The 27,893-nt window shown below is 41.7% G+C and overlaps 1 protein-coding gene and 1 long non-coding RNA gene across 21 annotated transcripts in view; one reads left to right on the top strand and one right to left on the bottom strand.

Annotated features, from left to right (window-relative positions):
* The first annotated feature begins 2,040 nt into the window (after positions 1–2,040).
* Positions 2,041–21,833, top strand: LOC138805561 (uncharacterized). The gene is made up of 3 exons (XR_011365583.1): positions 2,041–2,218; positions 18,273–18,332; positions 21,145–21,833. It is a non-coding gene; the product is annotated as an uncharacterized lncRNA (long non-coding RNA).
* Positions 9,656–27,893, bottom strand: part of Celf2 (CUGBP Elav-like family member 2) — a 778,786-nt gene continuing 760,548 nt past the window's right edge. For 11 of the 20 annotated variants that reach the window (XM_069990343.1, XM_069990336.1, XM_069990333.1 and 8 more), the window contains 3 exons: positions 24,472–24,669; positions 20,166–20,309; positions 9,656–17,105 (listed from right to left, as the gene is read on the bottom strand). In XM_069990343.1, the coding sequence (XP_069846444.1) occupies positions 16,978–17,105; positions 20,166–20,309; positions 24,472–24,669 (470 nt within the window). In that variant the 3' untranslated portion in view covers positions 9,656–16,977. The remainder of the gene's footprint in view (positions 17,106–20,165; positions 20,310–24,471; positions 24,670–27,893) is intronic. The other 9 variants (XM_069990335.1, XM_069990337.1, XM_069990329.1 and 6 more) reach the window with 3 other exon arrangements.

Below are 27,893 nucleotides of genomic sequence, written 5' to 3'. Positions count from 1 at the left end.
TTACTGTCCAGGGGATTGTAAGTCAGGTCCAAAGCCAAGAATGGGATACTCTTTTCTACCCTCCTCTGGGGAATTACAGAACCAGACCGGGGATGACCCCCGAACATTCTAGAAATACAGGCAAAAAAGGCCCATCCCAAGAAGAAAAAAAAATCAACCTTCCTCTCTGTGCCCAAATTATTTTGTTTCTCAGATCCTTAGACATAAATACAAATGCCACTTATAAAGAAAAGATGGAGTACAGAATTGGGCATGGGTAGGTAGGGCAGAAGTGGTGACAGTGTTATCAATGATTAAGCAACTTTAGTCCCTAGGAAGAAATGTAAAATGGGAGGAGTATTAATTAGCCTATTTCAGTTCAGTCACTGATAAGTTTTGTTTTTTTTTTGGTCCGGTTGTGGGGCCTGAACTCTGGGCCTGGGCGCTGTCCCTCAGCTCTTCAGCTCAAGGCTAGCGCTTTACCACTTGAGCTACAGCGCCACTTCCGGCTTTTTTCTTTTGCTTATGTGGTGCTGAGGAATCGAACCCAGGGCCTCAGGCATGCTAGGGAAGTGCTCTACCACTGAACCACCTTCCCAGCCCACCGATAAGGTTTATATTACAAAGTGTTTACTTCTGAGCCAGGCCTATATGAATAACTTGTATACATGTGAAATAACTTGTCCAAGTTTATATTCAAGAGTAAAACTCAACTGTAGAATACTTTGGAATTTTCCTAGTTTGTAAAAGCATCAGTGTGTGTGTGTGTGTGTGTGTGTGTGTGTGTGTGTGTGTGTGTGTGTGTGTGTGTGTGTGTGTGTGTGTGTGTGTGTGTGTGTTGTTCTCTCTGTGTATATGGACATATCAGAGGCAGATGGAGAGACAAAGAGATTAGGGACCACTGAAGCTTTGCAGAGTTTTATTAGATTGAATTCTTTTGTGTCCACAGGTCTCAATGTCTATAATTAGAGTCACATGAGAACAGGCTACAGTAAGTGCACCTGCAGAAAGACATGCTTTCTGTTTTCATATATGGCAATTTTATTCCAGATAAATACTTTGAGGATATCTCGCTCCATGGATTTAGCAGATAAAATGCCCCTATTGTGGTTTGTGCTCTGGTGGCTCATACCTATTCTAGCCACTCAGGAGGCTGAGATCTGAGGACTGCAGTTTGAAGCCAGTCTAGGCAGACCAATCTGTGAGATTCTTATCTTCAATTGATCAGCAAAAAGCTGAAAGTGGAGACATGGCTCAAGATAGAGCTCCAGCCTTGAGTGGAAAAAGCCAAGTGAGAGCACAAAGCCCTAAGTTCAGGTCCCAGTACTTGCATAATACATACATATGTGCATGCACACACACACACACATACTTACTCACTCACAAGTTCATGTAAGGAGCACATTTTTGTGTGAGAAAGGAATAATGTAGCATATTAATATAATCACCTGTCTCCCAAGGACAAACATGCACCTTTCATACAGTGGTGCTATTGAGCGCCTATATATTGCTTCCCCAAAGTCGAGTTGCCAGATTTTTGGAAACAAAATTACAAGAAATCGAGTCAGAGTCAGATAAACAGCAAGTGAATTTTAGTAGCAGTGTATCCCAATGCAATACTTGGGCTATACTGAAAGGCGCATTCAGGGTTATTTACAAGTGAGGGGGCCTTCTGAATTTCTGGTGGCGCCCTTATCCTAGCATCGAGTGAAGCCCAAGAACGAAGTGCTAGGTGCTTGGCTTCTCAGTTTCAGCACTGAGGACTGGTGGAAGATAAACATGGTGGAAAGGGTGGATGCTATGTCAGTTTCCCTGCCTGGGATAGGTGGGTGTGGGGCAGAGGGCTGGAGCCAGCGTCAAGAGCAAGAGGGAAAGCAGCGGCTTTCTGCAGCCTTTTTCTTTGGGGCTGGAGGACCGCACCTTCCCCTAGAAGGCTAGAGGCCGGGGCCTGGGGTGTAGGCGTGGCCAGCGGAGGCGTGGCCAGCTGAGGCATGGGCGTGGCCAGCGGAGACCCCGCCCACTCAGCCTTCTCCATCCCAGAGTGCTGTGCCAGAGGAACCGATCTCCCAGGATTCCTTGCCCAGGAGCCCGGCGCCATGTTCTGCACCATGTTTTGCGGGCTGCCGCGGGCCCTGTGTGTCCGAGGCCTCGGCCGTTGAGGTCAGGCGCTTACGCGTGCCCGGGGCAGGGAGACCAGGACGCCCCTGCGGGGCTGGGCCGCACTCCAGGCGGAGGTCAGGTACTGTCATCCCACCGCGTTCCGCCCGGGTGGGACAAGCTGCCCGCCTGGCGCGGTCACCCCGGCGCCGAGGAGAGGTGTGAGCCGCTGCTCAGTTCTGTCCCCCTGGAGTCTGGGGTTCGAAACGTTTGTACGTGCCTTGGAGTGCTAACCTGCCATGCCAGGGGGTGGGGCGGGGCGGAGGGTGGGAGGATGGGATGCGCATGCGCCTCATCTCAGCGCCCAAAGCCCGGATGAGGCACGCGGCGGGCCCAGTGAGGCATGTGGCCCCGTGGGTGCGTCTTCCGGTGGGGTAGGCCGAGGCTCCCACTTGTTGAGCTCAAGACCAGGGTGGACGTGAATTTGACCAGAGCCTATGGCATTACCCAAATTCATCCTGTTCCAACGTAGGAAAAAAAAATCCCTTTCCTCTTGTGTGGATGATTGCAAGGACATCTGCTGCCACTTTGTCCCCCCCCCCCCCCCCAGCTGTCATTTTCCACTGATCTGCCTGGTAAAATCCTCCTGGCATAAGGAATTTCTTCCAGTGGAGCTGTGGATTCTTTTATGAACGCTCCCCATTACAAACATTGTTCCTTGGCTTCCCTGGGATCCCAAACTCTCCATTACCCCTCATTCACTACTTAACATACCGTGTCATGATTCTGTACAACTCTTTTCCACCGGTCCATGATCTTACTACATTATTAGAAGTCTATAGGAATTCTGACTCTGCTAGTGTTTCCCTCAGCATCTTAGAACGTTGGTTCTGCGGCTTGTTACACATACTTGTTAGGAATACTTTGCATATAGGCAGGTATTGTAATTAGATCTATTCTGTAGACGAAGGAGCTGAGTAACTGGCTTCCGGTCATGGAACTAAGATGTGTGGGAGCCATCATTCAAACCTAGGCAGTAGCGTTCATAGTCTGGACTGCTCACCACCGTACTGTATTACCCCTTTGATTAAGAGGTATCTTATGCTAAGAAGTTTTGAGGAAAACAAACAAACAAACATGCACAACTTAAATGAAGTTAAGTAGTTAAGAGTTTGCTGGGGAATGTAGAACTTTTCATATGTTACTGCATGTTGGGAACTTCCAGTAGGAAGCTATTAACAGCATTTGTTCTTGACTACTGAATTCATTTTTCCCAAGGTTGTTTTGCAGTTAATGTCTGTTTAGTATAAAATGGAAAACACTGCTTCCAAAGTCATACCATACTGTAAATTAGCTAAACTGGACAGTTGTAATTATGTATATACGTTTATATTTACCATATTCTTAAAAATTTGAAAACTTACTTTTTAATTAACCTACATTTGCAGTAGGGTTTTATTGTGGTATTTCCGTACATGCACGCAGTGCACTTTGAGTGAACGCTCCTCTTCTGCTATATTTCCATATAGTCATCACATTCTTTGTTGTTTTTTTCTCCATACCAAGGCTTAAATTCAGGGCCTCAAGCTGTCATTTGGCTTTTTCTGCTCATGGCTGGCATTAGGGCCATGCCTCTACTTTTCGCCTTCTGCTAGATAATTTGTCTGCCCCAGCTAGCTTCAAACTATGATTTTCAGGTCTCAGCCTCCGAGGAACTAGGATAACAGGTGTGAGCCACCAGCATCTTTTTCATGTTCTTGCATGATAGGGTAACTAACCAATAGTTCCTTCTTAGTTGTCATCAAATCCATGGACTGCTTTACTCACTATTTCCAAAGGTAGGGCAGGTCTTTTCACTGACATCTATGAGGAGGGTCAAAAGAAGGTAACGGAGCTGGGAAGTGGGTGAACGGCAAACTTCAGGCTACGTGCAGCAAGTTTTGTGCTACAGTTTTGACTTCAGAGTCAGCTCCATGGAGTGTTCTTGTCATGCCACAGCCCTAGCCTTCATTTCCTTAGAGGCTTGTCTTCCCTCCCTTCCCAGGGCTCTCGGCCTTTGTTTTACTTTGCCATTTTATTTTGTGATACTCAGGATCTTGTGGCTTGCTAGGTAGGTGCTCTGCTACTTGAGCCATTCCCCAAGCCCCTTTTGTGGTGTGTGTTAGTTTTTTTAGGTAGGGTTTCACATTTTTGCCTGGGGCTGGTATTGGACTACCATTTTGCTGCCTGTCTCTTGTAACTGGATGACAGAAACAAGCTGCCACACCCAGCTTGTTAATTGAAGTGGAGTCTTGCTAATTTTTTGCCCAGGCTGGTCTCAGGTCTCCTTCCCCATCTCCACCTCCCACCTAGCGGATTACATGGAGGTATGAGCCACTATGCTCAGCCTCACTTTATAGTTCTTAAAGAGATGTAGTTATTGAATGGATTCCCTGCCTCCCTTTTTGGGCTAGTATTGGGGCTTGAATTCTGAGCCTCATGTTCTTGCTCAGATCAGCCTTTTTACTCATGACTGGTGCTCTATCGCTTGAGCCATGCTTCTAATTCTAGATTGAAGAGTATCTCAGATTTGTACACTGAGGTTGAACTGTAGTCTTTAGATATCAGCCTCCTGAGTAGCTAGGATGATAAGCATGAGCCACTGGTACCTAGCTGTAAACTGGGTAGAATGTACCAAGGTTGGCCATTTGGGAACTATGACTCGTAACTTACAGGGCCACTTTGATCAGCTCTGGCCTTGGTAAAATACTGGTAGACCACATTAGAGAACCAAGAACCACTTGGTTCTTGGTTTTACAGCTCTTAGCTCCATCAGGGAGATGCGAAGTCTCAGTAACAGTGAGCTCAGCCATTGGCCTGCGACCCTGAGCAGGTACCAAAGGACTCCAGTGTCCTTTGTGGGGAGAAGGCATTTTGCTTGGACCACACAGTCTGTGAGTGTCTGAAAGGCTTCCTTGTACTTGGCAAAGAGACTGATTATGACAAAACTGCTAGAGGCAAGGTTGATGTATTCATTGTCCTTGCACTCCTGGCTCCCACCAGAGAGACTGGAATGGTGTTGCTGGTTACGTTGATTTTTGAACTAATGATTAGTGGATGATGCACTACTTACTTGGAAGTTATTAGCAAGTTGAGACCCATTGCTAGGATTTTCTGGATGCTTAAGAGGGACATGGCACCTCAGCATCCTCAGAGACTTTTGCCTTTCAGGGCTATCTCCGTGGCAGGAGCAGTGCTGTACTGCTTGTGGGCTGGTCTGGACCTCATCCTGCTCCAGCCTCCCAACTGTCCAGGTCCTACAGGAGCTGCAGGGGGGTGGGGGAGGGAACAAGAGGAAGGAAGTGTTGACAGGCACCTTTGTTCTAGAAATTTAGATTTTTTTAAACTGATTTGTTCTATGGCTCTTATGGTCTCTTTGATGTTAAAAATTTATCAAGGAGGAAGTCTTTGGATATAAAACATCATTGAAAGCAGGATGCTGGTGCATGCCTGTAATCCTAGCTACTCAAGAGGCTGAGATCTGAGGATCGTGGTTCAAAGCCAGCCGGGGCAAGAATGTCCTTGAGACACTTATCTCCCATGCACCACCAGAAAACTGGAAATGTTGCTGTGGCTCAAGTGGTAAGAGCACTAGCCTTGAGTTGAAGAGCTGAGGGACAGTGCCCAGGCCCAGAGTTCAAGGCCCCACGACCGACAAAAACTAAACCAAAACAAAAAAACCCAAAACACTCCCCCCCCAACATCCTTGAGAGGGTACACAGTGTAGCCTAAGTGAGATGGCAGTGTATCAAGTGTAGCTTGACTAACTGCAGGCATGTTCTCCATGCCTGCAGTTCAAGGGCTGGTGCGTACTGTGGAACAAGGGTTCTTCCTGCATACTTGGGGTACCTCAAATACCACCCATGTCCCATGGCTCCTGACTTTTTCCAGGCATCCTCCAGTTGCAGTCATCCTCAGCCCATCTCACAACCAGACTTCTTGATACATGGACTTCTTGAGTTGTTTTCCATTAATAAGGAATGCTTTTCTGCCACTTCATCCATTTTACTACCCATCTACCACCTATCTACTCACCCATCTTCCTTTCCTTTCCTTTCCCTCCCTCCCTCCCTCCCTCCCTCCCTCTCTCTCTCCCTCCTCTCGCCCTCCCTCCCTTCCTTCCTTAACATTGACTGTATGCCAGGCACTGTACAGGGCACTGAGGATACAGTGATGAACGAGACAATCACTTTCCTCAAAAGAGTACACATCTTGCTGAGGAGATAGACATAAATAACATATAAACAGCACACAAATAGTGAATGCCATTTTTTTTTTTATCACAGACACAGATCTTTGGCAAGATAGCAGGGGTTAGGAGGGAGGAGAAAGGAAGAGGGAAGGGGGAAATGACTCCAAAGACAGTAAATGTTTGCCACAGTCTGAGGTCATGCTGAATCTCTCAGAGTCACCCTCTCTCAAAGCAGTGGCCTTTTATGGTTGTGCTTTGAGTAGCAAAATTGTTTTTGTAAATACAACATGGACCACTAGAAAGTAAAACAAGCAAGAGCAGAGTGTTACATTGGGTGTCAGGCGAGAGTGCTATGTTATCTGTCTGTGCTTCTCCGTTTTTCTAAAGGTGGTCACAGTATCTGGAAGATACTGATGACACTGCTGTGCCTTGGAAGGGGTAAAAGCTAGCCAGTTTATTACAGGCAAATCGACAGGTGATTTTATCCTGCCTTGGGCACAAACTGGAACAACTAAACTTTCCTTCTGGGAAAGGGATGACTAGAATTCTCAGGGAGGAAGGCGTGGCTTAGTATGAGGAATTGGTTTCCTTTTATGAGAAAGGAGTAAGTTGTTGATCTTACTGGCTCAGAGCCACCGTATGTGGTTTTTGCCTAACTTGTAAGGAGGGGGGGAACATTTCTTCCTGACAGGGAAAATGCCTGTTTGGGGATTTGTTAGTATAGCGATTTCTTCTGGAACAGCTATTGGCTCTGGTTAGATCTTGTCTGCAGTTGCCCTGGGAACACAGGGAGAGCTGTGGGGCTTTCTGTGGATGACTGAGAGGACACCTGTAACAGACTAGACATTTAGTTGCTGTCCATGGGTTTTACTACAAGTTGGCTGTCCCTTCTGAGTGCTTACAATGTGACCAAATCCTTTTATATGTGTTAGCTTAAGCCACATAACAGCTCTATGCATTATTTTTTTGCCCCTATTTGGCTAATGAAGAAACTAAGGCACCGAGAGGTTACATGGGTAATTAGTTGGAAAGTGAGCATTCATCCTGCCTCCCCAGAGAATGCTTGTGAGCTCTTTTACACCAGCTTCACAACAGAAAGATGACCCAGTGTCTTGAAATTGGAGATTCTTCATGGGAGCTTTAATTATAGTTGACCAGAACAACCCAGTGGTGTGTGTGTATATGTGTGTGTGTGTGTGTTCTGTCTGCCAGCTGGTCTGTCTGTCTATCTATCTATCATCTATAATTTTCTTCTTCTTAAAGATACCTTCCTTATGCAGGCAAGTAGAAGTTGTGGCCAGGCTGCTTTCTTGAGCAACAGATAGATGTTAAAAGAAACACAACATTCCCCACCGAGTACTTTCTGGTAAACAGACCTGACTTAAAGCTGACTGAGCCCAGCACTTTCCACTGGTCTACCACACAAGTCCCCTATCCTTTCAGGACAAGAGATTCCTGATCTAGGGCTGCAGACTGGTCATGATGACCTTGAACATGCACTTTTAAAAAATGGGGAGCTCCAGTGGCTCACCTCTGTAATCCTAGCTAATTGGGAAGCTGAGAACAGGAGAATCAAGGTTGAAAGCCTGCTTAGGCATAAAAGTTTGCTACCTACATGATGAGCACAGAGATGCAAACCCATATCCTAAGCTACTGGAGGCTGACACTGGGAGTATTGTGGAAGCGGGCCATCAAGGCAGAGAAGTCCACAAGACTTTGTCTCTGTGGTGGAAGCGGGACATGGTGGTGGTCACTTGTGAACCTAGTGGTGATGAGAAGCCCAAATGTAGGAAGATCATGGCTCAGGTGTGGACAGGGCCAGGAGACCCTGTCCTGGAAATAACCAGAGGAAAACAGCAGGATGGCACCAGCCTACCAGGTGAGAGGCCCTGAGTAAAAGAGGCGGGGTGTGCCAGGCACCAGTGGCTCTCGCCTGTAATCCTAGCTACTCAGGAGGCTGAGATCTGAGGATCGAGGTTCAAAGCCAGCCTGGGAAGGAAAGGCTGTGAGACTCTTACCTCTAACTAACCAGCAAAAAACCAGAAGTGGTGCTGTGGCTCAAGTGGTAGAGCACTCTCCTTGAGCTGAAGAGCTTAGGCACAGCACCCAAGCTCAAGAGTTCAAGCCCCATGACCGACATTAAAAAAAAAAGAGGTGGTGTGTGTGTGTGTGTGTGTGTTTTCTAGCTATGTGGGTGCAGGCAGGGGAGGAGGGCTGAGAAAGGAAGGTTTCCTAGGGCACCTCTGTATGCAGCCAGTGCCTAAATGTCTGAGACTTGTTCCTACAGGCCAGGTTTTCGGTGTCACATCTCCCCACCCCAGGCGGTGGGTGTCTGCAAGGGCAATTTACTCATATCCCCTTCATTTTCCTATCCCTTGGTTCCTTTTCTAATCTTTCACTTTTACTGGAAGTTCTTGACTTTGGGGTATGTGACAAATTCGTGAGGAGTTATGGGCTGGGTGGGGGTAGAAAATGGAAGAATGTTGATTTATCAGTGGAGTTACTGCCCTTTATTATCAGGGATGAATACTATTTGTCTGGTAAGAATAAGATTATGTGTCTATGTTAATAGCAAGTAGGAATTTACCAGTTTTTCCTAGAATCAAAGAATTAAGCAAGTAAAAGCAAATCCATCATAAAACTCCAAAGGAAAAAAAATCCAACAGAAAATGCCATTCTGTTCATACTGACAGCCTGTAGGAGAAATTTCAAAAATACTCCTCAAAGGGCCAAGCAGCAGGCCTCCCATTTAAGCCTTGCAACTGTTGTAGGCTGTCTCTCTCTAACATACCACTTTGAAATCTTACCCTTGTTATCCAGAATGATCAAATGCTTTCTCTTGCTGTCTCTCATTTTGTGGTCCTGAATAGAACTGCTTTTGTTCTCCAGTAGGGCACAGCTTTAGTGTCTCCACACTCGAGCAAAGTATTGACGCAAGCCAGCAGTATTCTTGGATCTGCCTTTCTCCTTTGTCTCTTTTCGTCTGAGTCTAAAGAGATCACTTTTCAGAAAGCCATTTGGGGTTTCTAGGTTGGGGTGGATGCTTTCTAGTGGTCTTTTGGAGGGGAAGGGGTTTCTTTGTTCTACCTCCCACAGTGTCTGGGTGGAGGTTTGGCATGATTACCAGTAAGGGTATAGTTTTCCAGATGACTCTTGTTAAAATGCACTCAGAAGAACTTCCCCCCACTCCATTTTGTTTCCAAAGTCAATTTATTGAATATTAAGTTGTAAAGCCAATGATAGAATATTAATGAAAAATATCCTGTATCACTCGACTTAAAAGAACAAAAATACCCCTTTAGAAACACTGCTTTGAAAAATAATAAGCATTAACTTTACACACAACAGTCCTTTCTTAAGCTTTATTTAAGAAATCGAGTACTATATAGTTCAATATATATAAGACACATCCAGTATTGTGTTCCTGATAGCAAGTGCATAGATTTTGTTATGATAATCATTTTCACTCGATATAAATACGTTTCATGGTCACATGAAGATAATATTCCCAGTGATTCTGCCCAAGCATGAGAGGAGAAAACAGAACACAGCAAAAATAGTGAACTACAACAGAAATGGAAAAACAAAAACAGCAAATTAGCAGAACAGTCGATTCCTGATAAGTGAATAAGCTGATTGTTTGGTCACAATGTTTTATTCACTTATCAGGAATGATTCACAGCACACTTATGTTTACTGTGTTTCCTAGCCTGCTAGTCGAGTCCAAGCCCATGGATTGCACACAATTGCTGTGGGCCAAGCAGGCGTGTGGCTTCCACCAGCAAGGAACTGATGTTTCTGTGGTTTCCCAAGGTGGTCTGTTCATGGCAGACAGACCTTGCTTATACTGCCATGGTGTCTTACAGAATCAAGATGACACATTTAAGCAGGGACCAACTTTATAGTCATAAATGCTTAAAGGAACTAGCATTTTTATACTCTTCTTTGGAGAATTACTTTGTTGTTTTTGAAAAAACAACAAAAACTGGCTTTGTCTTTCCCTTTATTTACATTTTGCCTTGTGCCAAATGTTGGTTTTACTTACTTATACATTTAAAAAAGAAACACTTGCATCTTGGAAAGAATTTGATCATTCTCTTTCCCCAATCTTCCCTCCCTCGTGCCACCCCCTCCCTCCCAGAAAAGAGAAACACATCCTTAGCCCTCTTCCCCCACTAATATAAGCAGTGGGTTTTCAGAGGCACACTGATGAAGGCTAGAGATTTAGAACAGAAATGTCTGCAGTAGTCAGTTCTGATCTGTACAGATTTGGGGTTGGTGAGATTACTATCACTGAGGTGTCTAGCGTTCTGGGGAGAGAGCCACCTTTCCTCCACCTCCCCAGGCCACTCCCTCGCTTGCCAACCTGACTAGAGTACAATCTTGGGACCAGAAGGGAGCTGAAACCAGAGGGAGGAGAGCTTAAGCACCTGCAGGGAGAAAACTCATTGGCACCAGGTGCTCTGTGGCCTGCAGCAGGCAGAGCTTATGTGTCAGGAAAGTTGGAAGGAGCTAGAAGACATAGGGAGCAAACATTGGCGGACTCTTTTAAGAGCACTTTAAGAGCAGTCTGATTCCTGAGCAGAGGAATGGGCAGAGGCCTGTGGCTTGATGGAGAGGGCATGTAAGGGATAGGCAGGTCCTCTTTGTGATCTCTGGCGTTGGCTGACAGTGGAAACACAGCTTACTCATGTGTTCATGCAGAAGGGAGTGTGGATCTGTATGACGTTGTGACTTTGGCATCAGGGACTTGAGTAAGGAGAGGCGCCCCCCACCTGGCTCCAGACTGAGGAGAACTTCCTTTTGAGCACTTGGATATTCTTCTGTTAGTTTTAATGATTAAAGCTGCTGCTGGATTCAGTGAACTTGTAAAAGTAAATGTAAATGACTTTTCTATATGTATCTATTGATGGACAGAACACAGACTTACTTTTCCTTTTCTTGAGAGGTTGCCACCTTTGAAAAGGAGATCATTTTCTAAGAGCTTTGGACTTGGGGGTAGACAGAAGGACCCCCTCCCCTCCAGGTCTGTGGCTTTTCCTCTTAAGGTTGTAGTAGCAGATTTTAGTGAGCCTTAGGAGGTGTAATGTGTGTGCTCCACATTCATGGGGAAGAAGGGACGGGAGGTGTTAGAATAAATGAACCTGTGTGGTCAAGACTGTGAAATGTCTCAGCAAACATGCCTCAGGAGGCTGACTGTTAGTTACTTAGTACTTAGGTGAACCATAGGAGAAAATGATCAGTCTTAGAAGCAGTAGAGAATGTGGTTGTACATAAATCAAAGGTATCTGGGTGTGCAGTTTCCTCTTTCCCCAAATCAGATATTCACTTAGGTGGAATCGACTGTATCTTTTTACACAACATATAGAAAAAAAACATACGTGAAACAGTGAGGTGTGTAGATGCATCACCAACACAGAATGACTACCAACAATACAACACGCAGAGAGAGAAACAAGTATTAGGAAAATGGTTTAATATTGGAGACAGAAGCAAAAAACCGCATCACACAATAACATACATTACAAAAATAAGTTTGACTGTTTCAACTACACGGTTATGTTCACAATGAGGACAGAAGAATCAGAAAAAACTTTGATCTAAACAGCAAAAAAGCAAACCCCTAAAGTTTAACTAATACATTTATCCACTTAAAGAGACTGAGTACTTCTAAATCTAATTACCTTATTGTGTAACTGCACAATACAGAATAAAAAGTGAAACTTACCGCTGTATTTTAAGACAAAATTCTAATGCTAGATATAAGCAAAGGGGAAAAAAAAATCAAGCCAAAGTTTTTAATTCTCAAAAGAACTTTCTTTCTATCGACCAGAAATCAAACTTGAAATCAGTCATTGTCAGGTGGCCACAGAGTTAAGCCACAGAAATTTCCATTTTTTTTTAATCTCCAGTATAAAAAGTTCCACTGGTACAAAATGCATAAGTACAATCAGTTGTAGAAATAGGAAAGCCTGCATTTTTTTTTGGCTCAAATTCCATCAAACAACAAAATCCAAATGCATCAATAAAACAGAAACAATACTCAAATGGTCTTACAGTTTCCACTATGTTGCATTAACTTTGGCTTTTCTCAGACAATATTTAAAAACTACTTTGTAATTCTAAACAAAATGATATTATTAATCTACAAACAACAATTTTCACAGCACAAAAACACAAATACAGTTTTTGTATGACATTATTCAAAAAGTTAATGAAACTACAGTTTTTTTTAAGATTTTATTTCTCTTTTTTAATTAGCACTTAAGATAATAAAAACAAACAGTAAAATGATTCCAGAGTAGCACAAGCCAAAGAACTATAACCCCTATGGTGAAAGAAAGAGGAACTTGTTACGCCTTTGAGGACTGCCATTTTACCACAATTCTCTAATTTAGTTTAAAAATGACTATTTCTACACTTGATTTTTTAAAAAAAGCAGTTTCCCTGTGTTTTGTCTTCTGGCACAGGCCCTTTGCACCCTTGCAGCTTTTTCCTTTTGATACTAAAAGATAAAAGGACAATTTGTCTCTGAGGAGGGTTATTTTTCTAACAATGAAATGTGCAAAGACCAAACAAAACAAACAAAAAATTCCCCCCATGTGTACTGTCTTGATTGCCTGCAAAAATCAAATGCTCAAGTAGAAGTGCCCACCCCGAACCTGTCAACTGTACTTGGGTTTCCTCCGGGGGAGATGCAGGTGAGTTAAGAGGGTAGTTTGCTTCAGTGAAAAATATGAGAAAAGAGTTTTTGAGATCTATGTAATTGATAAATGACTAGACTTGATTGCTAATTTTGTGTTCCTATGTGTGTATCTACACTCCACCATCTATTAGGTATATGAGAGACACATGTGAGATCACTTTTGTTACTAAGCTGAGTGCTGCAGGAAGTACAAAATAGCCCTCAAAGGATGAAGGAAGGCCCCGGCAGTAGTAAACACGTGTGAGGATAGTACAAATCATTTCATTAGAAGTGCATGTGCTATAAGAAGGAAACTTTTTTTTTTTTTTTTTTTTTTTTTTGCATCATTAGAGGCTAATCCTTTCCATCCCAAGGCTATCACATCCACACATATTAAACCAAACAGGGTGGGTGAGCAGGAAAAGAGAGCTGAGACCAAGATGCTTCCGGGGCCTGCTTTCAGGAAAGCTGGAGTTCCTGTTGGGGCTGTAGATATGCCCTTAACGTTTGTCAACTGTTTGTACAGTCAAAGTCAGAGTACACTTTAAAAAGTGGCTAAGTAACTGTGGTGAAGCGTCAAGCTCTGTTTACATGGCCAGTCCCTACGTATGCTCTGTTAAACTAGAAAACTCAAAAGGCAGGGACAGGACCAAGAGCTTCTCACTGCAGACACCAGGCTCACGCAGCTGTACCCATGGGGTCAGGGCCCGCATCACAATGGCTGACTGAACATTTAGGAATGTTCAGTGTTCAGTAAAAAAGTAAAATTTCTCAAAAAGACCATTTCCCTCCCCCCCTCCCCGCCCCCCAAAGTCATTTACCTACAAGATGTACGAAAAATACCACTCAACAGAATCTCAGAAAGCTACCTACTGCCCCTCTGGGCTTGTCCAGTAGACTGTTATTAATTTAAACTTGAGCAGAGCGCAGAACATCAGGAATTCAAATTCCAGCAGCACATTAGGAAGTTAAAATAAAAGACCAGAAATAAAGAAGTTGGTATAGGAAAAAAATTAAAGTGTTTTCCTCTCTTCAAATTTGTCTTGTGTCATTGTTTTGTCCTTTCCTTTCTGGATTTCAATTGAAGGGCAAAATAATAATAATAAACTTAGAAGATGTGTGGGAAAAATTCCAAATTAGAAACACCCCCAAATAAACTGAAGTGATGATAGTATAAAAAGTTACCAACATTCCAGATAGCTCTGGGTAGAAAGGGTTAAAGTTCACAACTTTCTCACCTTAGAGGTTTCCATGTATTATGAAGAAAATACATTGTGAGGCTGCCTTCACAGCATTGATGTGCAGAGTGGTTAAAAAGTGAGACATGGGCACTTATACAATGTCTTACAAAAACATCATAGAGAAGTAACAAACAATAACAATTCCAGGCAACAAGACCACAGAATAGCAAGTTAACAAACTTTTAACCTTTTTTTTTTTTTTAAATATTAGGGATTTATACAAAACACATAATAAAATACCCATGTTATCAAATTACTTCTCACAAGAAACACACTGAAGCTCTAGGAAGGAAGTACCTTTGGAATTTGGCACTATATATTTTCACTTTTTTTTCTTTGAAAGAAAGAAAAAATCACATTTTGCTGAACACAAACACATCTAAATAGTCCACACAAAAAAAATGACATCAATGCTTCACAAGCCAACACAAAACTTATTCTGGAATAGGTTTTTGTTTTTTTTTTCCTCACATGAAATTATTTTTAAGCAAACAACTTTTTTTTGAAATTCTTTTTTGTTTTAAGTAAACCAATTCTAAACTTGTCTTATCGACAAAGAACATTAAGACCTTAAGACTCATGATGAAACCACAACTTAATTCACAGAAGCACCAACATAACACAGTTTACAGTAACCTTTCTCCTGTACATTGAAACAGTATAAAATATAGGTAATTTCATGTGCATTAAACCATGGATTGTCTAACTGTGAGTCAGTTCAGCAAAAGGTGACACAAATAGGTAGCATTTGCCCCAAAACAGGGTAAATATTTTTCTTATACTAATCTACAAAAAGTGGTTCTATATATATATCTTAATGAGAAAGTGAGCCACCTAAAATGGCCTTATCAAAAAACTTTACACTGCCTGAAAAATGTAAAAACTATTACAGACCTCTAGAGACTTAAAATCAGACAGTTTTTTTCTCAAACTGTTTTTGGAAGTAGTCTGTTAGAAACCAACATTCTGTGTCCCTGGACACATATTGCTATTGTTACCAGTGACCGGGAAGAATGCCAATCCCTGTATAATACTTTCAAGTCTGTTTTATGAAAAGAAAAAAAAGAAAAACATTTTTGCCACAGGTTTTTTTTTCTATAATTTGTCTAATAATTTCAGTCTTGCATGAAATGCAGCAATGTTTTTCACATTTGACTTCCCAGAATTCATAGCTAGGTGAGGTCACATGCAAATTTCAAAGGTCAAACTAGATCAAAGGTCAGTAGGAGAACCAAATATGATGTGAGGTCAGAAAGACATCAGAAACAATGACGGGACGATGAAACTTTTTTGAGACGCCACAGGGACATGCTAGGCAAACGATGAACTAACGGGCATGAAGATGTCTAGGGAAAAAACAAGGAAGAGTAAAAAGTTACACAGAATCTATGCAGCAGCAACAAAATCACTTTTAAGGGTGCAGGAGAAAAACTAATGCAAATCTTAGGTCTTTAGGGAGTCTATGAGCCATTCACATAATTTGCATTTCTTACACTCTTTTTTCCACAGCACAATGAAACCCCAAGAGAATCCATCTGGAGAGAGTGAGAGGGGATGGATTCCATGTGTTTTGGGGTGAGAGACTGGCAAGGGTCAGGGGAAAGGGTCCAGTTTCAACAAAGGTGACATATGGGGAAGTCAGACGACTGAACTGTAAACTAGATAATGGAAATTACAAACAAAATAATCAGACAGATACAAACAACGAGAGGATAAAGCATGAACTTTAGGTGTAGGGTTCAACGGCGACAAAAGCCCATTCCTAGAACAATTCCTCTAGAGACTACTTCAGAAGGTTCTAGCTAGACAGAGAACTGCTCTTTAGGTATCCAATAAGTTAACAATAGGCATAAATAACTTCCATTATTTCTGAGGCAGTAAAAATTTTGTATAAAAATAGAAATGCTTTTTTTACAAATAAAATTTACAGGCCTGTGGCTTTCTTTTTTATTTATGTATTATTTATGTATTTATTATTATTAAATTTATCTTTCAAGAAACATCAAGTATTTTCACTCATTTTTATTTTATTTTTAAACCCTGTAGCTTTAAGAAACAGATCTCTAAATCTTTTTTTACATTAATCCTTTCTAAAAACAAAAATAAAACAATAACAAAATAGACAACCAGTGTAATAATCTGACCAATGTCATGTTTCTTTGAACCCTAAAATAAAATCCTACTTATTAAAACAAACCGATGTAGTGGAAAGACGTTTTGTGTTGTTTTAAGTGCTTCTCCTGGCTTCTCCCTCTGCTAGGCCACCAACTCTACACGCTGGGGGCCCTCCAGAGGGGCGGGCGCGGACAAGGAGGGGTGAATTCTCCAGGCAGTGCTCTTGGGGCACCAGTGGTTTCAGAGTTAGAATTGCACATTAGCGTTTGTTTGCCTTTTTAAATTCTCAAGATGTCATTTATTTGTGTATGTTTTTCTTTAAAAAAGCAAAAATGGAAACAAAAAAAAAAGTAAAAGGAGATTCAAATTGCAAAACAAAGGAAAATACAGTGGCACAACTGGAGGAGGAACTTAATAGAAACAAGGTAGCCCAAGTTTTAATTATGGCAAATGGGGTAGACGGGATGGGTAGGGGAAAATGGAGGCCTTATTGTAAAAATAACTGTCTCTCTTGGTAAAAGTTGGCAATGTGGTCCTCCTCTTTAGGCCTTCCCTGTTGAGAACAGGCTGGCTCATGGGACTTACCCTAAGAAAGCTAAAATAAGAGCAGGGAGCCTCTGGGGTTAAGATCAGTAAGGTTTGCTGTCATTTTTGGAGCGCTTCAGCTGCACCTTCAAGCGTTTCATGCCGATCTGAAAGCCATTCATAGCCTGGATTGCAGCTTGTGCAGAGACTGGATTGTCATAGCTAACAAAACCTGGAAAACACAAAAGGGAAAGAGGTAGTCAAGATGGAAGGGAGCAGAGAAGGGGGATCAGGGACTTCGGGATTGGCTGACATAGTGCAACTGCAAGTGAGAATAGGTCCAGTCACATGGTCTCAGTTGAGCTCTGCTAGACTTAGGGTGTGCCTCGAGTTTTAGGGGGAGCATGGAAAATGTCCACCAAGGGAATGAAAGAGCTAGTCACAGTGATAATTTGTTAAGTATGACAAAACTTGTCAGAAAACTGAATCTCAAACTCACTTGTGAATGAATTTAGTCTCTTTAATGCTTTCAATTCACATTTATGCTTTAAAATCCATTAGAGTTCTTTTAGAAAAAAATTCCAGGTACATAAATAAGCACTTGTCATTTAAGCAGTGTCATAAATATTATAGGGCTCAAAGGCCTCCCAGAAAACTCACATGCCTCAACCGAGTGAGCTTAAACGCAGGATAGTTAAGGGAGGGGCTGGATAACAATGTGTGTAAACTCCCGAGACCATGACTGTCTTTCAGGCCAAATTTTGTATAGAGACATATATACCCACAGACAGAGTCCACACCTGTTTGGCTATAGGATGAGTTGTTTAGTGAATACACTGAATTAGAAAAAAACCCGAGTTTTAACATCCTGTAGTTACTACTGAGACAGAAAAGCCTTTTTCTCTGGCTCAGGAGCAGCTGTCTCAGCAAATTCTCAGTATGTTTGTATGCAGTAACAACCATATTCTGTTTTTCAAAGACAAAATGATGCTCGGTATGTTCTCTCAGAAACAGGAATTCTCATATGTAGTTTAACAATAGAGGGTAAGGCCTAAGGCAGGGTACAGGCAAAGCTTTCGTTAATGCTGAGGTAAGTGGTAAGCTTACACAGTTCCTACTGACTTTTAGTGTTGAAAGAAAACTTATTCAGATTTAATTTCAGTTCTGAACATCAGCTGTTCAGAAGGTTATGTACTAAGTATCTCCATATGCTACTGAAGTTTAAAGAGAAAATTCCATTACAAACAAGAAAAGGACATATATACTTTGAGAAGAGTTCTCAGCCAATAAAAATAAAAATAAAAATAAAAAATTTAACTCCCAATATATATATAGTTTCAAACCCAAGATTTTTGCTCTAATTTTATTTATTTTCTCTTTCCTCCTGCTCTTTATCTAGAAGTAGTAAGATGATTAAAGAATGGAAATGGATCAAGAGTGAGAGGAATAACAAAACTGGGTAAGAATGATGAAAGAAATGGGTATCATTTAATGACTAGCAATCTAGTAACTGGTGGCGTGAAGAAACTAGGCTGTATCACTGAGAAACCAGGGATGTAAGGTTTTTTAATAAAAATGGAAAATACAGCTACAGCTTATTGTATTGGTTAAAGTAATCTGTGAACTAATATGGTATCCTATCATAAGTTGGTACTGGGGACTGAATTTGTCCACAGGCATGCTAGGCAAGTACTCTACCATTTGAGCCACACCGTAGATCTGGGGTAGTCCCCTCACAAGGTCCTATTCCAGTTTCCAAATAAGCTTAGGATTATTGAGCTATGAGAAATATAAAAGTCTGTCCCAAAACCTTGTGTGAAAGGTGAGCTCACCCTCATACACATGTACACATACTGTGCAACAACTTGTTTTCTATTTCAGTCATGGTCCATTACAGAGGGCTTTATATAGGTCCCACAGCAGTAGCAGGAGTATAATAGGTTCAGGTGGATAGCCTTTCCACCGGGGTAAAAATAGTGCCTTGAAATAGTTGACTTACTAATTCCTTAAACAAGCAAGGCTTGGACTTCCCAGGACGATGGCACAGAAATTAGAAATGAAAATGGATTAGGAGCTAAAAAAAAGTTTTCCTGGGCTTCTGAGTTTTTAGCTATCTGAGAACCACTCTATCTTAGATGTGTTTTTCTTTATAACATACACTTGTATGTATTTTTTCTAGTCCATATCTACCTATGGTATCTTTACTGTCTACTACCAACAAGGCCAACCAGGACAAAAAGTTAGCAAGACTCTATCTCAGTTAACAAGCTGGTATAGTAATAATGTAGGTGTAGGTGAGAGATTTATGGTCTTACCTGAAAAATAACTAGAGCAAAAACAGGGCTGGGGCATGACTAAAAGAGTACCTAGCAAGGGTAAGGCCTTCAACCTAAGTGCCACCAAAAGAACCCCCTCCCCCAACAGACAAGAAACCCCAACCCATCCTCAAACAATGTAACAGCACATGATTGAGTCTTCTGTACTCAGGAAGCAAAACAAATGCCACAGGAAGCAGCTGCTTAGGACATGGAAAACTGAGGTTTCCAGTGTTTGGATGACAGTTACACACTGCTGTGTGCTCTATCCATAAAACCCCTGGCCAGCCTTACAATGCCATCAATATTGTATGAAGCCAGGAACATTTGGGTATATGAAGCTGCAATGTGGCAGAAGCTGACCACATCCATGTCATAATTTGTACGAATGTATGGATACTACAGTCTTTGGATAATCAACTTTTGTAAGATAGTTAAAGTATTATGGCTTCACGAAACAGCTACTACTCTAAAATGAAAGGTAATTTTTTTTTTTTTTTTGTCAATTGTGGGGCTTGAACTCTGGGCTTGGGCGCTGTCCCTACGCTCTTCAGCTCAAGGCGAGCGCTCTACCGCTTGAGCCATAACACCACTTACGGTTTTCTAGTGGTTAAATGGAGATAAGTCTCACGGATTTTTCTGCCCGGGCTGGCTTTGAACCGTGATCCTCAGATCTCAGCCTCCTCAGTAGCTAGGATTACAGGTGTGAGCCACCGGCGCCCAGCTGAAAGGTAATTATATATATATGCATGCATATATATGCCACTTAATTGTACAGCTTTGAATATTACCTAATGAAAGGGAAATTCCCAGATTCCCTTTTTATATGGCCCTTCAGCTTTATTTGATGAAACTTCACTCAAATCTGTTTATGTGGGTCCAGAAAAATCAGGAAATGCCGTCACACAGATAGGTCCTATTCTGACTCCTCACTCAGAAACCTACTACAAAATTCTAACTAGGTTTCTTTTGCATACCAAAGCACTTGCTCAGATTGGTCTGTTTATCAATGAAGACTTTAGCAGAGATAACATTTCCAAAAGGCATGAACATCTGCAGAATGTCCTGGTCGCCAAACTCCTGTGGAAGGTGGTAAATAAAGAGGTTTGCCCCCTCTGGACCTAAAGGGAAGAAAAAATCAGAGTAAGGTTCCCCTCAAGTCTGAGTTTCCAAAGCCTCCTCTTAGGAACACTTTAATAGGCAGACTAAGCATTCTGCTCTCTGTTATAAAAGAAAAAAAACAAAACCAAAAAACCAAACAGATGGATAAATGTCAAGTGCTGACTGGCATGTTATTCAAGAAAGCACTCATCCTTCAGATTTTTTCTAATTTCCAGAGGGATATTGGCTATGAATAGCTTTCTTTTCACAGTCTTCTCTGTTCCACAAATATTGATGCCCATCAGCACAATCAAGTTCTCTTCATGGGGTGAACATGGTAATAGTAGGCAGGATAGGGCAGGGAATCTAGCCATGGGTTTTTCCCTGGGTGGCCACGCTTTTCTCGGATGTGTACTCTCAAAGGAGGAGGAGTGTTCTGTGTATTCTAAAAAAAATTGTAGCAATTTAGAATAATGAATCTGGCAGTCATGCTACTCAGTTTTCTCAGTCATTTGCCCACTATCCAGCCAGTTTTGATTTGCTAAATCTCTTAACACAGGGTAATAATCATCTTTATTTGAAATGACTGGCAATGAGTCAACACATGGAGAGAAAAGGTAGCTAAGAGTCTCACAACTTTGGTAGAATTGTATTGCTGGGAATTCACCTTGGAAAATGGATAAGGTGGATGAAGAATCTTCTCAAAGACATTGATCTAAGCTAAGTTCTTGCTTTTACCCATCATTTCCCAGAAAACACTAGAAACAAAGGCAGAATAAGGAAGATCTTAAGCTATACTAATTGGAGGGGGATAAACTCTTAAGTTTCAATCTCTATTTTACTCTCTGAATTTAGACGTTCATCATCTATCTAAACTTACAAGAAGGGAACTAAAGAACTGGATAAAGAACAGGGCAGAGATGCCACTTGGACAATGGGAAGTAAGAGCTCACAGAACTGGGAAGTAACTTCTGCGTCTGGCTCAAAGAGCTGCAGCTGTCTTTCAAGGGAGAGGAACCAGGTCTACCCCATTCCACTGTGAAGCTTCGGGAAAACAGGCTGCAAAGGATTCCCCAGGGATGGGAAAAAGGAATCTGTGTGTGGGATGAAGAAAAATAAAATGGGGATAAAAAGAAGTTTATAAGAAGTGATTAAACCTTTTTGCAAAGAATGTCCAACCAACTTTCTTTTACTGCCCCTACAAAGTAAGTCACAAAAAATGATGTACATTTTTACTGAGAAAACTTCGTGAGGCAAAACTTTTTGAGACATAGTGTTCCTCATTTAAAAAGGCACCTATTAAAAATGCACTTATACCACTCCTTTAACCGTCTACATCCAGTGCAAGGGAGAGTTACGTTTTGAATGGACATTAACTAAAGCCTACTGAGACCCTGGTTTTATATGAATGGATGCAAAAACCAAAACACTGGAAATGGATGTTTTGTTGTGAGTGCCACTGTGCCAAGTACATCCTTTGCTATCTATCTATCTCAAATTGGTACCACCCAATTTAATTTTCCCTTTCAATAAAATACCGAACAGATGAGGATTAATGGGACTCGATTTCAAAACCTGAGTAGATCATACCATTTTAATGCCCAGGACAGATTATGTATTTGACTTAATAATCCTGTTATTCCAAAACGCTGTGTTTTCTGTCTGAATCTTGGCCAGAGATAGCCAGAAAAGCCAGATGTAGCTTTGTCTTCCTGCCCATCATTTCCCCAGGGTGATGATCTCTCTGGCTCCCTGTCCCCCAATGTCCTATTTTTTCATCATTCCAAATCAGATTTTTCAAATCCCTTTAATTTTTAAAATTAAAACCAGACTAGGTAATTTCATGTGCAAAACCTTTCTTATATGTATCAGGCTGTTGATACCAAAATAATAACCTCTTCTCTCAATTCCCTTTTTGAGAATTCCAACTGGAGTCACCTTCTTCTTTATCTCTACCAAAAAAACCCACAGAAAACAAAAAACAAAACCCCAAACCAAACCTCTCCACAAGTCATCCTTTCGTCTGATTTCTCCTAGCACATGTTATAGTAGCTGGGGAAGGCTTTCTGTTACACTGCTCACGTCACATGCTCTGTATTCTCAAAGGGCACTTGATGTAGCACAAATACTTTGGAAGGACAAAGCTGTACTCAACACCAGCACTGACTGGCGCTTTGCCGGGAAGCACTCACTACCTATGTGTGACTTGCTTCCTTCAAGTAAAGGGAGATGGGAAGGTATGAGAGTGGTCAGACAAGAATGACAAACATAGGGCGGCTATAATCTTTCGGGAAATTTAGCTGGAGAAAAACCAAACCATTACTTTGCCAAGCTAGACTGGCTCTTGTTCCTGTGGAGGGAAAGTACACCACGTATGTGACTATCTCAGGTTGCCTTTCAGTTCTGTCTAAAGGATAGAACTGTTGAGCAGGAAGTCTACTAATGTATTTAGTATTTGAATTCATTTTTTCTCCTCTTCCTGATATAATTTGCCTTTGAAATAACATTCTTCTTAAGCTACTATTAGGTGGGTTAGAATCTTGAGCTATGTTAATGGGGTGAGAGGGTAATCAAAAGAGACATATGAGAAGGAGAGATGATGAAATCCAACAAAACAGAACTCATCATTGCCACCAAACATAAACCCTAAACCAAGCTACCATGATACTGGGAGTTCAAAGACTTGGAGTGATTTTGAGTTGACTATATATGTATATAAAATATATATCATATATATATATATATATATATATATATATATATATATATATATATATTTGCCGGTCCTGGGGTTTGAACTCGGGGCCTGGGCTCTGTCCCTGAGCCTCTCTGTGCTCAAGGCTAGTGCTCTACTTGAGCCACACCACCACTTCTGGCCTTTTCTGTTTATATGGTATTGAGGAATCAAACCCAGGGCTTCATGCATGCTAGGCAAGCACTCCACCACTAAGCCACATTCCCAGCCTGACAATAATATTTTTCACATTTGTAAAGCTTTAAAACAACACAAAGAAATTTCGGGCAGTGGTCTGGGTGAAGCAGTTCAGAAGAACGCTTCAGGGCCCAGTAGTAGTTCTTAAACTACTGCTTTAAGGCTATGCTAGATAACCATGAGGCGACCGGCATTCTCTTCTCTAAAACCTTGTGGGAGAGATAGCTTTGTGGGTTCTGTCTCAGTGTATCATTTCTCAGGATCCCTCCTGCCCTGTCTTGTCACTGTAGTAGTCAGATGCCAAGGGGACCAAATAAACACATGCTTTTCTTGGGGGAAGACCTGGGGTGCTCATGATGCACCATCTCTTTTGCATGCCTGGTGAACTACAGTTGTCTGAACATTTGAGCACACTTAAAAATCCTGCAAATAACTGTCACAGTTGGAGTGTTGAAAAAGAACATAACTTCCTATATTTTTCATTTAAAATTGGTTATCAATCCACCCCCTTTTAAGAAAAGAGTATCTTTTGTGTCGCCTTAAAAATCTTCACTGCATAAAACTATTTTATTTCTTACAAGAACACTGTCTTTAAAGTTGGAGTTTTCAAATAAAAGCAGTCTGAAACCATGGAGTGAGGGCAAAGGAGGAAGAAATTTATTTGGATTAGGTCTCTAACCATTTTGTCATCAGCTTTAAGCTGTTCTTAGTATTAACTTCTGAAGTTCACTTTGCCCTGTTGTAGGCAAGCAAGGTAATCAACCACTTGCTTGCTTCCCCAGGAGCCCCAGTTAAACAGAGAACAAGTCACTCCCAGGAGTGGATTTCATCACTAGTGTAGGGACCACTGCCTGCAGAGGGGTGGCCACAAAACCACAGAGCACATGGATGTGAGAAGTGGGGATTGCAGGAGAGGTGCTTTACCTTCTATTGCTTAGGGAGAAGCTAGTGGACTATGCTGATTTGAGAGAGGGAGGTTCCTGGCAGTTTTTTAATGGCAGCAGCTAATAAGTGCTTATAATGGATGAGAACTTCATCTTAAGAGACGGATGAAAAATTGAAAGATGCATACAAGATCAGAAGACTGGAATAAAAGGCCAATGCTTCCAGGTTTGTTTTAAAATAAGAATACTAGTAACTAAACAATTGACTTCTCTATGGCAGTAATTTGCTCTAGCATCTTCTCAATGTGCTCTAAAGGCAAGTGCAGGTCAGGCTGGTCTTGCCCCGAGCCCCAGGCAGGTACCTACCTTCCTTCTGGCTGCCCGCAGCGCTCTGCTGTTGCAGCAAGCTCTGGCTGTACAGAGTGGGCAGTGCGGCTGCCGCATACTGCTGAATTCCTGAGTAGGCCTGGGTGAGGGCGTCCATGGTGCCAGCTGTGCCATTCGTCAAGCCTGTGGCGCCAAGTCCTCCATTCAGAGCCGCCATACCTGAGAGCATTTGAGCAACTTTACAAAAAACCCAACAATAGAGAAGAGAAATAGCACTTATTCATTAGTGCTTTCCAAAGGAAGTTAGAGAATCATTTTACACAAGTACAACATCAAGTGCATGCAGCTAGCTAGCACACTGAGTAAGCCAACAGAAAACCAAAAAACGAAGCCATGAAGAAATAAATGATAACAATGGGCAAAAAAGACCTAAGCAATGATAACTGTCAGTCCTTAGACCAGTGATCCAAATTCTCTGAGGTACTACATGTAAGACAGTACACCTTCATTCCATGCAGCGTGCTGCTGGCAAGTACCATTGTTACCTTTGTGAAACAAGTGCCTTCTACTTCTCAGAGCCTAGCAGCTCGTGAGAGAATATTAGTGGCAGAGGAATGTGAAATCTATGTACTTAAATCCATTTATTGGGCTCTTTGAGGAGTCACCGGATAGTTCAAAGGGGTTAAGGAGGCAAGGGTAAAACTTTCTCCTTAAGCCATAGGATGAGGACAATGGTAAAAATACTGGTTTTACACCAGTGAGGCAGTAGTGCCATTATTTTTTTTCTAACCAGTGGAAGGACGCAGTCAGGGATCAGGACAACTAGTTGATTTAGAGTCAAGGAAGAGGAGGAAATGGGCATTTCCCATAAACCACAGAGAACTCAAGCCACTTATTACCTACCAAAGGCACACAAGTGCATAATATGCACTTACACAAAGTCAGTGCCCAGGTAATTGTTTTCTACAAATCAAAGAGTATCATATTTTCTAGCCATCTTCACACCATGTCTGGAAGGTGGATTCTGGCTATTAGCCGATGGGAACTGCAGTCTATCTATCTATCTATCTATCTATCTATCTATCTTATCTATCTATCTTATCTATCTATCTTTATCTATCTATCTATCTATCTATCTATCTATCTATCTATCTATCTATCTATCTATCTATCTATCTATCTATCTATCTATCTATCTTCTTAATTTTTTTAAAGAATGTTTTGTGCCAGTACTGGGGCTTAAACTCAAGGCCTCACTCCCTGGCTCTGCAGTTTCCAAGCTCTGCTGCAACACGACTTAAAGCCATTCCTCAAGTTTTTTTTTTTTAAGGTGGGGGGGAATGGGAGAAAATGATGGAGGGGCTAACACTGTTTAAAAGAAATGTACTCATTACTTTACTTAGGTACCTGTAACCCCTCTGCATATCACCTTTACAATAAAATTTTAAAAACAAACAAACAAAACTACTCAGATCTCAGCCTTCTGAGTAGCTAGGATTACAGAGCTTGGCTTAAATTTTTATTTTGAGGGAATCTCTTTTTCTTTCTTTACTTTCTTTCTCTTTCTTTTCTTCTCTTTCCTTCCTTTCTTTTTCTTTTTTAACATTTTTATTTGCACTCATATCTTTTTTTATATGTATATTTTTTGAGCTTTATTTGTTCATTGTTAGTGTCTTTTTTTGTTGTTGTTGTTGGTTGTGGGGCCTGAACTCTGGACCTGGGCGCTGTCCCTCAGTTCTTCAGCTCAAGGATAGCACTCTACCACTTGGGCTACAGTGTCACTTCTGGCTTTTTCTGTTTATGTGGTGCTGAGGAATTGAACCCAGGGCCTCATACATGCAAGGCAAGCACTCTACCACTGAGCCACCTTCCCAGCCCCTCTTTCCTTCCTTTCTTTCTTGTTGGTACAAATAAGTACTGTTAAAGAGATTAGTAATAGTTTGTCTTCTTACTTAGCCTACCTCAGGACAAACTAATCACATTTACCTCACTGACTCTTTTCTTTGTATTCATCCTGGATTATTATGACTGACAAAGGGTGGAGGAGTAATTTCTCTTATTTTACCTTTGTCGGTACACCTCTGAAAAGGACCTTAAGTCTGTTAACAGCTGATGATCAAATGGGATCAGCCTTCTGGAAACTCAAATTCCTAGATCAGTGGAAACTGAAAGCCAGAAGTGACTTCTTGGCAAAGTGTGTAGTTCTAAATGTGTATGGCAGCCTACAGAGCGATGTGTGGCAGAGCTGGGTGAAGGCCTAAGCTCCATTCTCATGTCACAGTTGTCAGATGGTGACCTTACCACAGAAGCCTTGCAGGAATGCCTTCCTGTGCTCCACATTCTCTGAGACTTGGTTTTTCTGGGGGGCTTGTTGTCATTGGTACCCCAGCTCCCTTCTCTCTGGTTTTAGGTCTCTTTTTATTGTCCAGGTTTGGAGGATTCTCTTAACTCTCTTGCCAACTTTGTTTCATACAGAAAGAGAATCAACTTCTTTCTCCTGAAGTATTGTAAAGATGTTTCAGGACTAAGAGAATTCTTGTGAGGCTTAAAGCTTTAGCAGTGTCCTCTCTCCTTCCTGTGTTTCACAGAGTTGGCTGTGTTTGGATTGAACCTTGGGGGGGTGGGGAAGGAGGGTACGTTCTTTGAGCAGTTCTGTTTGCTTCTGCTAGTGTCATTCATGTGTAAGATAGTTATGGCTGGCCTTAAGCAGACAGGAGAGAAGGTGAGGGAAGTGGTAGAGAGGCAACAAGTAAATGGGCTGTAGTGCCAGAGGGAGGACTAGTCAGGGACCTGTGCAGGTAAGAAACACAGGGCTTGTTCTTTCTAGCCTGTGGCTTTTTTTCTCTATGATGTAGCCTTAAAACTTTTAATAAGTACTAATATTATGAATATTTAAACCCCAAATTATCTTGGAAAATCTGGGGTGAGATGTTTACCAAATCCAGGGTAATATAAGTAATGGATTATATAGCAGAATAAAGATTTCAATTTCAAGTAGTGATTCCTGGGAATTACCTGGTATCAGAGATAAAACTTGTAAATTCAACTACAGGTATCTAAAAGTCTTGAACAACAGACAAGGTTTGAGACAGTTGCAAAAAATGCTTCCACTTAAAAAGAACAGGGTTCTTCTTTAAAAAGGTCAAATGGCTTGATGATCTCCTATTTATTCTAGATTTGCAGATGAGGAAGGCTGGAAGAAAATGACAGAAGTGGCAAACTTCTATGAGGGAGGGCTCCTTAATTGGTTTGACAATATGATCAGCTTGTGGTCTGACTACTGAGTCCTCTACCTTCATCATTCTAGCATCCCTAAACTGACAGACACACCCATAAATATGAGCATTTGGGGGGCACTATAGAGATGATACTGCAGAGTAGAATCAGGAGCAATGCAGACTGCATGCAAGCCACTGCATCAGGTAACATAGGAGCACATTCTTGCCTTTTTTTCTTTAGTA

This window comes from Dipodomys merriami, unplaced genomic scaffold (genome assembly GCF_024711535.1).
Source record: "Dipodomys merriami isolate MVZ:Mamm:240054 unplaced genomic scaffold, mDipMer1.0.p SCAF_4, whole genome shotgun sequence".
NCBI classification, from domain to species: Eukaryota; Metazoa; Chordata; class Mammalia; order Rodentia; family Heteromyidae; genus Dipodomys; species Dipodomys merriami.
The sequence above is the reverse complement of the archived record's forward strand: the minus strand, read 5'-3'. Positions and strand labels throughout refer to the sequence as shown.